Source organism: Gopherus evgoodei, chromosome 6 (assembly GCF_007399415.2).
Source record: "Gopherus evgoodei ecotype Sinaloan lineage chromosome 6, rGopEvg1_v1.p, whole genome shotgun sequence".
NCBI lineage: Eukaryota > Metazoa > Chordata > Testudines > Testudinidae > Gopherus > Gopherus evgoodei.
The window spans coordinates 120638332-120651759 of record NC_044327.1 but is presented as its reverse complement, the minus strand read 5'-3'; the positions used below and the strand labels follow the sequence as shown (position 1 = coordinate 120651759).

At 43.4% G+C, this 13428-nt stretch overlaps 1 protein-coding gene across 2 annotated transcripts in view; it reads right to left on the bottom strand.

Moving 5' to 3' along the window:
* Positions 1 to 12432, bottom strand: part of CFAP53 (cilia and flagella associated protein 53) — a 31849-nt gene extending 19417 nt beyond the window's left edge. The window contains exons 1-3 of one of the 2 annotated variants that reach the window (XM_030567221.1): positions 12295 to 12432; positions 10677 to 10906; positions 4958 to 5131 (exon numbers count right to left, since the gene is read on the bottom strand). In XM_030567221.1, coding sequence (XP_030423081.1) covers positions 4958 to 5131; positions 10677 to 10906; positions 12295 to 12360 — 470 coding nt within the window. In that variant the 5' untranslated portion in view covers positions 12361 to 12432. The remainder of the gene's footprint in view (positions 1 to 4957; positions 5132 to 10676; positions 10907 to 12294) is intronic. The other variant, XM_030567220.1, reaches the window with a different exon arrangement.
* Positions 12433 to 13428: the final 996 nt, after the last annotated feature.

The following is a 13428-nucleotide window of genomic DNA, read 5'->3' as shown; positions in this document are numbered from 1 at the left end:
TAGACTGGGGAGGAAGAGAAAATGGAATGACTCAAAAATTAAAAAAACAGGAGTACTTGTGGCACCTTAGAGACTAACAAATTTATTTGAGAATAAGCTTTCGTGGGCTAAAACCCACTTCATCGGATGCATGCAGTGGAAAATACAGTAGGAAGATATATATATATATACACACACACAAAGAGAACATGAAACAATGGGTGTTACAATACACTCTATAACGAGAGTGATCTGTTAAGGTGAGCTATTACCAGGAGACAAAAAAACCTTTTTGTAGTGGTAATCAAAATGGCCCATTTCCAGCAGTTGACAAGAAGGTGTGAGGAGCAGTAGGAGGGAAAAATAAACATGGGAAATAGTTTTACTTTGTGTAATGACCCATCCACTCCCAGTCTTTATTCAAGCTCAAAGTAAAACTAACATGGCTGCTACTCTGAAACCTGTCAAAAATTAAAATTGCCAGTGATTTAATTAAAAAAAAAAAGCTATAAAACCATATTTTAATAAATAATCAGGCCCAAAGCAGCAGAGATTAGCACCACCCTCTAAATTACAAGAATCTTCCAAAATGTTTCTACAAAAGTCATGCCCATCTTTCCTAGGTTTAACTTCAGCAAGATGTCCTTCATCCAGGTTCCAATCTCGTTTAGGCATCAAGATAGCTAGGATAAAATGCTTCCAGGGATAGATGGGATGGAAATAGAACCCGTTGTCCACACTGTTAGTTGCTCACATTTGCGTTCATAACTTCTCACCATCACCCCATGTGGTTTCATGAACTGGGTGAGAGAGAATATGAAGCTTTGCAGAACTACACCCAGGAAAATGATTATGGCTGAGGTACAACTGGCTATTACAAGCTTCTGAGAGAAGCCCAAATAAAAACAGGTGCCATCTCTACCCTGGCCATTGCACCGGCTCCTCAGAGAATCCAGGATTAAACTCAAGGCCTTGTTCTTCCTCTTCAAAGTTTTCAAATATCTGAGTCCAAAATATCTCAAGAATAACCTCTTTCCCATGACCAGGCTGTAACACAACCACCAAGATAATCTGAAGCAATGGAAATATTGCTTGTGAGTACAGGGGACAAAGCTTTAATTCATGGTGATAGAGTACCCTACCACAATTAGAATGACATCAGCTTTTGGAGACTTTAGGAGGAAGAGACCCTTTCTTACCATATACCATGACACTAACCATCTCCACTCATTGGGGAAAAAAAGGATTAAAAAATACTAAGCAAACGTATGAAACTGGAAGAAAGAAGGATGATACCTGTCTTAAGAAGGAGATCAAAAGATAATTCAATCTGTGGACAGTTTGTGCTGGCTGTATTGCATTTTTTTTAATGCTCTCATATAAAAGTGACAGTTGAGAGAGATGGGAATTCACTGCTGAGCTGTACTTCCTTTGTGCCAGCAAAACCAGTGCAAAGGGTTACATGCAGTCAGGGGAGGAGGTTTCTGTGTGCAAAAGGTCCTCTTCCCCCAGGAGATCCAGCACAGAGGGCGAGATAGGAGGAAGGAAATGGCTAGAGTATTCCTATTTCTAGGGCCGGATTTAAGGGCAGATGTCAAATTGGACAACATCTGTCACATTTTGCAACACATGAAGCACTTCCTACTCCAAGTTCTCCTATTCATTCATGATGCAGGGCTGAAGGACACTTTTCCTAATGTGTGGATAGTTTTGAGAATTCTGCTCATGCTGCCTGGTCATAGTTGCGAGTGGTGAGCACAGCTTTTCAAAGTTCAGGCTCATTAAAACCTATCTTTGGACGAGGGTGGCCAATAAGAGACTGACATTGCTTGCTAGTTCATCACTTGAAAAATGCCACTGACCAGTCTTTGGATCTCTCTGAAGCTGTTCCTCAATTTGCAAGAGCAAAGTCGAGAAAAGCAACTTTTTGAACTAAAGGACTAGAGTTTACATTCTAAGGCTGTCACCTACTGTAACATTACTTAATACCAGTCCACAGCTCAATTTCTTGCTTTTTTCCATTTCAGTTATTCTTAAAATTAAAAAAGTTTCTATAAGCTTATAGGAAATGAATATTTTTATTTGAAAATATGACATGAATAAATACAGATTTACAGATTCTAGCGTGCAAATTTATCATCTTATATGACGAGGATACATTATGCATGCAAATCATGCATCGAAGTTGTGAAATTGAATACAAATGCAATAAGATATTCAAAAGTTTAACAAATGGGGGGGGGGCGCCGAAGATGCCCCTTGCCTGGGGCATCATTCGGTGTAGGGCTGGCCCTGCTTATGTCCCAGTGATTCTGTATCACTATAATAATCCATGTGGCCACTGCAACAGAGATGCAAATTAGGACAGCCCTGTGGGCTCCTTGAGTTTATACTGGGAGCCACAGTGGCCCCAGGTAGTTCAATAACAAGGAGGGGGCAAGCTGCCTCTTTCAGTGCTAATGCAAGGATCAATCTACAGAAAATGACAATGGTTAGGCTGTCGATGTGCAGAGACCGCTGCCTATCATGCTCAACAATACTGTCTGATTATTTGTACTCCCATGTCTGCTGTCTTGTCTTATATTTAGGCAGGGGCAGAAGCGATCTTTCTGTTTCCTGTTTTTACAGTGCCTAGCACAATGGGGTCCAGGTCCATGACTAGGGTGCCTAGTGTTACAGTAACACTAATAATATGGGACAGAGACTGGAACTCTTGTCCTGGGAGGTTGATACTTAAAAGTTAAAAAGTAGCTACTGCTTCCTGTTAATGCCATGAAGACTTGCAACAAATAGGCACTTTAACCAGAGAAACTCTAAGAAAGTTTATATGTGGGCATCTATAGGACAGGAATTATCCCAAGATAAAAGGCCATAGAGCAAAAGGAGAAGAAAAAGGGAACATCAAAACAGAGAAGTACCAAGAGTAGGATGGGAGGGAGAAAGAGGTAACTAAGTCCTATGAAAGACTGAGTGGGAGGCAGAATCACCACCAGAGCAGGTACAGGAAAAAAAAAAGTGATAGCACAATTCCCTGTCCTATCACCTCAGGTCCCAGGTGCCATCAGAATCCTCTCCATCACATTACATCTTCGTACATTACACTTTTCATTATCCTATAAATAAGCTTAGTAAATTCTGAGCAACAGTTCAAATATATGAACACAATATGATTACTGCAAACCATGAAGTGACTAATGAAAATGTTCATACCCAGCACTGCAAGAGCTGTGGTACAAACAACAAAAATGCTCAAATCCCATGCAGAATAACTATTTAGGAATAAATCATTATTTGTGTTAAGAAATGTTTATTATCCAATAAAAAAAAAATTTTCACCTAAATATTTTGTGTCTCAGGTGAAAAGGGATGATATTAGGGATGACAACCTTCTCTGATCACACACAGCCGTAACTGATACAATCATCACTCATGGGCAAAGCCGATTCTTTCACTTCTCTATAGTAGCATTTTGCATTCCATTTTTCAAGAACTAGCCCAACTCCTATTCTCTTAGCTTTATGTTACTATCTCCAATGCTCCAATGGCAACTTTGTAAACCTAATTTTCAAAGGCCTTCCAAAAAACTGTGCACCCACTTCTGACACACGCAATTTGAACAGTTCACCATGCAATTGCTTAACTGGGGTGTGAAAATGGTTGCATGTGCAAACTACTGAGGCAGTCAGGAAATGTGACCTTGGAACAATTTTAAGACCAAAGTGAGTTTTAACAGCTGAAATTAGGAACAGACAGACAGGAAAGATATAGTATAAATTGCAAGGGCCACATTTTTGAGTCAGCATCTGAATTTGCACCTGCATATGTTTCATGAGCACCTATCCCAGCACACAAGATCAATATCTGAGAGAGTAATAAAACGTTTGTTTGAATTGGGTACTTTGGAGTTTAAGGAGAGGGTACGCTCAAGTCTTCCACCCTTGATTTTCCTCTCCAGCTTCTATATGTTGGAGAGTAGGAGCTAAGGATTCCCAAATACTGATGCTTGAGAGAGACCCTTCAGAAAGAATTACAATTCACCTACATCTGAGTTATTTCCATCTCTTCCCCAGAAAACTAAAGATTCAAAGAACTGAGTTAGTTAGATTTATTGTGCCAACTCCTCAGGGGTGATGAGCACCTACAACACCCACTGAGTTCAAAGGAAGGTGCAGAGCTCAGCACCCATGAAGATTTAGCCCAGAATGTCAGATCGCACTGCATGAGAAGGAAAAAAAGTTAGATCCTTAGCTCAAAATGGACAGTTATATCACTTCTAAAGAGTTGTGCAATGAATTTAAAACCTGACTTTTTGGATAGTTACAACTTTTTCTCATCGAAACTCATGAAAGAATATATTCAGCTGAGCTACACAAACCTATTTTTAGGCCACATTCACTTCTGGGCATTTACATGCTATGTGTACCAAACTAAAATATAACTTTATATCCTGTTGAGGAACTACAAAAGTGATTGATTTTGCAGGGTAAAGTGCTGAGACGTTCACATGTGAAATGATTTTTAGTCTTTATCAATGAAAGAAACTTTCATTGTTTCTGAATGTTTGAATCAAGGGATGGTCAAAGTGTAGCTCAATGTGGTCTGCTGCCATGTTCCTTTAGAATAAAATGTGTAGTTTACATACAATGCCGGGAGTATTGCTTGCTAGGACCTATCTTAATCTGGGCCAGCATTGCAAGCTTGGACCCCTTGTCCTCACAGGCTGCACTTCTTCACTGAAATGAGGACTACAATCTGCTCCACTGTATTCAAGTTAGGTGAGTCCCTTCAACTCTTGGCAAGTAGTCAGCATGGACATCAACTGGACAAAGTTTGGACACCTCTGCCATAAACTGTGTTGAAACTTAAATATGCATCAATTCAGTTATATTTATCTTTCCCTCCTTAATTTACAGTCTCCAATCCTGTCAGATTATGTACTTACCACTTTCACTCTCAGAAGATTTTTTCACTGAGTTACCTGAACTGTTGCTCTCGCTTCAGAGCAACCAATTTTTGTCTTTCTTCCTCTCTCTTCTCTCTCAACACCTTTGCTCGCTCTCTCATTTTTGCTTCTCTTTCCAGCATGGTTTCTTCCATTGACTCCATCTCAGTGAAATAGCTCTTTTCTTCTGCTTCCAGAAGTGCCCGAAGCCTAAAAGGAAGAAAATATTTCAACAAAAGCTAAATAACCCTGTCTGTTGAATGCTGCAGCTTTAGTATATTTACTATGAGATTATCAGATTAACTAAAAACTTTCAATCTTGTCCAACGGAATCTATGCTCAGAAATGCATGTGTGTGTCTAATCTATTATACACAATCCATGAGAGACAAGTAACTGCCTCAATCATTTTCTTATCTGATGGCATGTCAGTTTAGCACACTGACGAAGCAATAGATAAATCTCTATGGTCATTTGGGGCCCACTCAAGCATTGGTATGAAAGGTAGTTACGTCACTGAAATTCTGATAATCACCCAAAAATGGACGGACCCTTGTGCATCTCTGCCAGGTCTGTTTCTCTAAAAGATGAAGCAGTTAAAATACGCTGCCACTTTCAAACCAAAAAAGAGTCAGGGCACTGTTCAGAGATCAAATCCTTGGAAACCTGCCTAGGCAATGATTCTTGGAATTTAATTTATTTTTAAACATTATACTGTGTGAAAAGCACATGGTTAAATGACATTTAGGCCAAAATATGACATACTTCAGAAGTGTTATAATTCACTCTGGAATTAATGGATCTTAAAGAAGTGGGGAGCAAGTCTACTGCCATCTTGTGGAAGCCAACAGTACAAAAAAAATCAATGCTAAAGTAGAAAAAAGACAAAATTGGAGCTCAAGTTCTCATTGCAAAAAGTGAAAAACAAATACAACCCAAATGAGTTGTTCTCCAAGGGAGTCCCTTTCAGAGCTGGCATCACAAACCCTAGCTCTGGGGTCGGCTCAAAGTGCTGCACCTCAAGATCGAAGGAAGTCCAGTGGCCAAGAGGAATGTCTTCCTCCAGTTGGCTGTAGAACACAAAGCACTCATCACCTTGCTTCTGGAAACATCCTCCATCACTGATTCTCAACTTGTGCCATTATGTCTCACCTCCATCATAGGCAATATGGGATAGCATTCTACATCAGGGAAGGTATTCCAGCAACTCCAGTCTAATCATCAGGTCCAAATGATGTCACTGAATGGTAGGCTATAAAAGTGAAGGACCTGACTCTTATCTATGTATACAAACCTCCATCTGCCAACTGGCAAACTCCTATGTTACCCATCTTTTAAGGATCTTCTGTCAATTGTGGTGCTTTTAATTCATGTCATTCCCACTCGGGATACACATATGAGGATATAGATTGTGTGAGGCTAGAATGGGAATCAACGGTCGATATGCAGCTTTTATATGATCCTAAGCTGTCACCCACTTTCCATAGCAAACAATGAACCTCAGTTACTTTCCTGACCTCACTTTAAAAAAACAAACGAACAAACAACAGCTGGTCAGTACTTCTCCGGTGGCCACACAGCATAAAGTGCTTGATATGCTTCCTTCAACCCAGCATCAGCCTAATCACAACACAAATTCCAACAACAAGTGGCCTTTGGAAACCTCAGTGGAATTTCCAGAAAGCAGCACGGGATCTGTTCCAATCTGAGTTCAAGCTCTCTGAGTCTTTACCCACACATCCAATAATTGGAATAACATCAGTGCAGTCTCCCAAGTTTCTGTGATAAAATTCTTGCCACTGCAAAGAAATAAATATATATCCCTCCACTCCCACTAGGATTTTGTCAACAACTCGTTCCTGGATGGTAGTCTGATGCAACCAGACTATATCAGGAATTTAAATCCAGTAAGAAGGAACGGGTTTGTGACAAAAAGCAGAGACTTTCTTTACCTTCTAGCTCAAACAAGGCAAAAGCAATGGAAAGAAACAAGGCAAAAGCAATGGAAAGAAACTATCTCCAAACTGAACTTCACACTTTCCAGTTGCAAAGTCTAGCAAACTATTAAGAGATTGAGTGGAGATTCTAGGCTGGTCAAGAAGGAATACCCAGCCACAGCAAACTCCACCACATCCCAGCTGGTAGTCAATTGCAGAGCTCCTAATCAAGACAAAGCTTTCAGTCACACAGTTAAAATGATGGTTCCTGAGAAATGGCAGGTTCAGGGAGCGGATATGAACCCAATGACACCTTTTACTCATCAAGAGCTCAATCTGGCTATACATCAACTGCGGCCAAATAAGGCTCCTAGACTAGATACCATTCATATTGAATGTTTCTCAGTTTTGGTCAATCAGCAAAAACTGGCTGCTTCGAATTCTGAACTGTACTGAGAATTGCAGAATTGCAATTGGTGCAGAGCAGAGGTTGTAGCTGTTCCCAAGCCAGGAAAACCATTGACAGACCCAGAGAGCTACTGACCAATTTCTCTGCTGTGCATTAACTACAAGCCAATGAAGAGATTAATCCTGATGTGGATTAATGAGGTAGTCAATTCTCAGCTGCCTCGCCTTCAGGCTAGATTCAGGAGGGGACGATTCATCCAAGATCAGGAACTTTGTCTGACTCAAAATATAGAAAACGCATGAGTGTGGAAAAAAAAGTTTGTGCAGTCCCTATTGATCTGACAGTAGCCTATGACACTGTGTGACATGTTAACTTGCAGCATCTTAGCAGTCAGCCTATTTCTTGTAGGCTAATGATGCAGTTTATCTGAGAAATGGTTCACAGCTGAAACTTCTTCCTGTAAATTGGGGAGAAAAATCAGTCACCTTAAAATGTCTCCATAATTGTATTCCACAAAAGTCAGTTTTGGCTCTCATGTTGTCCAAGATATACACATTCAATCTCCCTGAAACACAGGCCGAGACGTATATGTATGGTGAGAACTTCTGTATTGCTGACACTGGAAATTATTTCCACAGGATCAAAGGGAATCTCAGCCAATGTAGATATTCTGACAATTTAATTCCAGCAAAGAAGACTAATCCTAGTGAAAATAAAACAGTGGCAATTATTTTCCATCTAAACAATCATCTTGCCAATTGACCGATCTCAATCTGTGTCCACGGATGACTGCTGACATTCCATCCAGTTGTCACATACTTGGGAGTAAAACTCGACCATAGCCTGACATACCAGTCCCACTTGGAACATCCGCAAATGAAGATTTTTTTCCCCTACCACCTTGATATGAAAACTATCAGGAGCCTCCTGGAGAGGAGACCCTTCAGTCCTTCATTCAGCTGTATTGGCCATTGTGCTTGCTCCAGCTGAATGCTGCTCTGCAGTTTTGGGGCACAGGTGTCACACTCAACTTGTTGACACTGAACTGATTTCAGCCACTCATATTATTAGCAACTGCTTGAATTATAGACCAATTTCCACACATAGCTCTGCCTGATCTTTGATGAGTTGCCCTTTCCATTAAATCTACCTACCTGGACATCTGTGACAAATTAAACCAACCCATTACATCTCCAGTTGACTGATGCCCCATTCTCAAGACAGGAAAAACACAGCCCCATTCTCAAGACAGGAAAAACACAGCACCAACACAAAGATCTGCTTGTATTCTGGGAAGGAATCACGCCCGTGTGACACCACAGCTGATCACTACTCCCCTTACTTAAGACAGCACATGCATTCTTGAATAAGAGTGCTGCTGGCCCTTTACCATGCTCGAATGATCAGCGCTGCCAGAGAGCTGAAAACTACATCCTTACAGAGTAGAAGCATCAGCGGGAAAGAGAGTCTAAAACCATAAATAAATGTATGAGTCAATCGCTGCACCTGCCTCCTTGTCTACTTGATCTTAGATCCTAGACCAGCTCAACAGGGTCCTCTGTGGATTGTTCAGAGTTCCTGCAACTATGCTGTGGCTTAGCCTGGTTTCTTCCCCATGTTGTGACTGGGAAAGCATTGCAGTCAATAACTCATGTAGTGAAGGGTACTCAACCCAACACGGGCAGGGCAGTTTACAACACTTAGCCTCTCCTGATCTAGCGGGCATCCTCTGGTTACAGAACTTGGACACTGAGTTCTGATGTCTTCATATGAGAGAAAGAGAAGTGGCCAATTTCAAACCAATTGTAAAGGCAGTGTAACACATTTGTAGGTCTGTGAAAGTATAAGCGGCTCCATACTAGACTATTTTATGTTTTGTGGAGATGTTTTACTAGGAAAAGTAACAATAGGGTAAGAAGTAAGAGAAGTGACTACTTTATTTGAGACATTCTAACAAGCACCTGTTGTTTGTTTTTCCTGGTACAATACCTTTTTGCCCCCTGAACACATAAATTACATGAACCACTTGTAAAATGCATTATAATTTACCTCTGTATTTGGCCCAAAAAGCAATAAGAGAACATGGGACTGAGAGCCGGGAACTCAAATTGTAATCCTGGTTCTCACAATGACACCTTCTGTGACACTGGGCAGGTCACTTTTTCCACCTGTAAAATGGGGATGACACTATCAAGACTAAATGGGCCATCCAACACAAGGGCTCATTTAATGGTCTTCTTACACCCACAAAGGTGCGACATGCCAGAAAGCACATCCTATCAGCTTGAATTCTGGAACAGATAGCTGACATGAAGATTTTTCCTCTCATTGCTGTTTGGTCTCTTTCAAGGAATGGAGCTAAGAAACAAAACACACCCCATGGTCAACCTGGGTTAGCCCTAAAAAGACAGTGCTTTTAGAACTCTAGACCGAACTCGTGCATATATATGCCACCTGCTTTAATCTGTAAATAACTCCCTTGTTTCTTTTTCCTAGTTAATAAATCCTTAATTAGTTTATTATAGGATTAGCTACTAGCTTTGTGTCTGGTGTGAGATCTAAGGTACAAACTGATCTGGGGTATGTGACTGGTCTCTTGGGACTGGGAGCAACCTGAATATTTTGTGATTCTCAGTGTAAGAGACCATTTATCACTAAGCCCAGCTTGCCCGAGTAGCAAGAAAGACTGGAGTGCCCAAGAGGACTGTCTGTGACTCCACGGTAAGACTGTTATAGTGATCCAGGAGTTAATATTTGTTACTAGGTTGGTGAAATTTAATTACATAATATACCATCACTTTGGGGTCTCTGCCCTGCTTTTGACAGTCTGCCCTGAGGTTGGCACTCATGGTCATGATCCACTCCCAAGAGTATGACAGCTCTACAGTTGGAAGTTTTAATAACTGTGTTGATACATGAGCCAGATTGCAGTTCACTCTCTCTTACCCCTAAAGAACCAAAAGAGCTAGCTGGAGTGAGGAGGGCTGAAAAAATATTTTTGTCAGCGAATTCAGCAGATATGACCCTAACACACTGATTTAATGTGTGTGACCATGTCTGTCTCTAACGTTTGACCCAGTAACTGTACAGACTGCTATTTAACTGACACCTAAATTAGTTCTCTTTTAGCGCAAGCAATCTATGCTTCTGCCCTGGGGTCACGGATAAAAATAGCATCGCTATATACATGGACCCAGTTCATTACACACACAGAGCAGAAATCTGTTGAGTGATTTTGTTTTGGCAGTCACTATACTGAACACACTTTAAAGTTTAAGTTATTAGGGCATGTTTCTTTTGTTCCCACCGATATTATTCTAAATCAATTTGCTTGCTTTTAAGCATGGAAACGCGGATGAGAAGATCCTTAAATCCATTTATCAGTTGGCTCCAGCTTTTTGATTTGTTACCTCTCTCTTCTATCCTCAGTTCCTGCCAGGTACTCCTGCATTGTCTGATCGACCTTCTTCTGTACAATACTGTGAAGCCTTCTGCGTTCATTGTGATTCTCCCACTGACAGACCTGCAGACCTCTGTTGTGAACCTTTGTGAAAGCCAAGTATTCAAGACGTTCTTTTTCTTTACGTCTGCATTCCAAGATGAAACATTCAGACTTATCAGGTTTAGGAAACTTGGCCCTCTGTAAAAGAAAACATGTCTTTAACAATGGAAACAAGATCAATGGCTTTCTTTTAATTTATCATCTCAAGCAGGTAACGACCAATCACATAGTGAGTATTAATAGGAGTTTAAAGTAATGTTAAATGTAAAATTCAAGAACTACACTTTTCAGTAATGCAAGCCACCTGTCTAGGAAGGACTAGATAGCTAAGGGTTAGACAATGGGATTAGGACCCATTCACCTCTAGGTCACAGAGACAATCGTTTACTTTGCTGATTAATACTAACTCACTACTTGGGCTCTGTCCACATTACAGCCTATGTCCGCATAATTTATGGCGCTCAGGGTTATAAATAAACCACCCCTTGAGCAACATAAATTACACCAAAATAAGTGCTTGCATGCACGGTGCTACCACTTCTCTCACTGACGTAGCTTCTGCTATGCAGAGATGTGGATTTTTTATGCCGACGGGAGAGCTCTTGCCCATCAGCATAGAGCGTCTTCACCAGATGTGCTGCCCCACTGCAGTGCTGTATCTATAAACAGGGCCTTAGTTGTACTCTAGACTTTTCTGTCTGCATCCATTTGTGTCTCTTGCCATATACTCAGACTGTAAGCTCCTTGGAGCAGTGACCTTCCTTTATCAATAAGTGCTGAGGTCCTGGTCCAGGAGTAGGGTTCCTTGTTGCTACGGTAATACAAATAAATAATGATAACAAGTTGCTCTTATCTGACAACGTGGTTGAGGCTTGTTACCCACAGCACCATAAACACTGCACAGCCCTGCGGGCAGCCCTGATATTTCCAACCAGAGTCCCACTGCCCTTTGCTGTAATGCAGGGGAGAGGCTGAGTTGCCCCTATCCCACACTGACCTGGCGACTGCATTGCTATGTCCCCGGCTTCGGGAGCCCCCCACCCTGCAGCAGAAACATCACATGCTCTGGGGTCCTGCTCTGGGGTCTTGCCACTCCGCCACGCACCATACTATGGTGCATGCACCCACTGCTAGGGGCTCTGGAACAATGTGTACAGTGGGGGACCTGAGAGCCATTGAACCAAACTGTAAACCCTGGATGTGATGGGAACCACCTCAAGGCCGAGGGTGCAGCAGCACCCCTTCATTCCAACACCTGTGGCCTCTCCCCCATGCCCAACACCGAACCGCAGCGCCTGCACCTACTCCCTCCCACCGAACCGCAACCCCTGCGCCCGCTCCCGCCCGCCAACACACCTCCCACCGAACCGCAACCCCTGTGCCCGTTCCCGCCCGCCAACCCACCTCCCACCGAACCGCAGCGCCCGCCCCCGCTCCCGCCCCAGCCCACCTCCCACCGAACCGCAGCGCCTGCGCCCGCTCCCGTCCCCCGGCCCTTCGTCTGCGCCTCAGCCCAAGCGTCTCACCAGCGCCACTGAGTGCGGGGTGGGGCCCGTCACCTCCCGCGGGCGCCGGCTCCACTGGCCCAGCATCACTTCCCCGGCGGCCGCTGGAACCGCGGGGAGACTGCCCGGACTCCGCCGACACTTCCGGGACGCGCGACCCGTTGCTATGACAATTGGCGGAGAACAGCGGAAGTGACCTCAGGAGAGAGCGCTTTGCGAGCCGGCCCCTGAGGACGACGCGACAGCGAGCAGGCAGCGCATGCGCACGAATGGGCGGCGCGAATGCTAGGTATGTGGGGGAACACCAATGCAGCAGTGAGCATGCGCATTCGGCCTCACGACGTTGTGATTCGAGGTGGAAGCCCAGGCCTGGTGTGGTTGCTAGGTGCCCACAGTCAGTGCTGAGGGAAGCAGGGGGCGGGGCTACCACTGTCAGAGCAAGGCCTGCTGCAGGGAGGGCAGCCTGAGTTTCCTGCCACAGGGAAAAGGTTCAGGCCAGGCTGCCACCGTATGTCGGGGGGTCTGCTCCGCACACTGCAGCAGCCTGCTTCACTCCCCCCGTCTGTCGGGGCACTGAGCCCTGGCTCCTGTCACACCCAGCATGTTCCCCCTGGACGCTGGGCCCTGCAAACCCTCCACCCCTCACCGGCGCTCACTGCACTGCACCGCACCACCATATATGGATGCACTGACCACAACCACCAGCCAACACACCACACCTACCATGTATGAGGTTGTCGAGTCCAGGGTGGTGGTACCACCATACTCCCACCAGCATGTGCCACGGCTCATGGGGCCAGAGCACAGGGCTGTGTGCCACCACTATGCTCCCAGCAGCACACTTGCACATACTGACAACATGAGGCCACCAGGCCTGGAACCTTGTCACCACCAGTGGTTTCCCCAGAATTGAAATTGGGGGGGTGTTTGAATTTACAGGGGGGATGTCAGGACCAATGAGATATATAAAAGAGATAGAAAGTAAATGTTTTGTTAGGATAATGCAAATTTAACATAAGAATAATGCAAGTTACACCAAAACCCATAACAGGTCTAGATTTCTAAAAAAATTTAAATTAAAAAAAGTATTTAATTTAAATTGACTTTTGAAAAGTAAGCCATCATGGGATAAGAGCCAAGTCCCCTCATGGATCA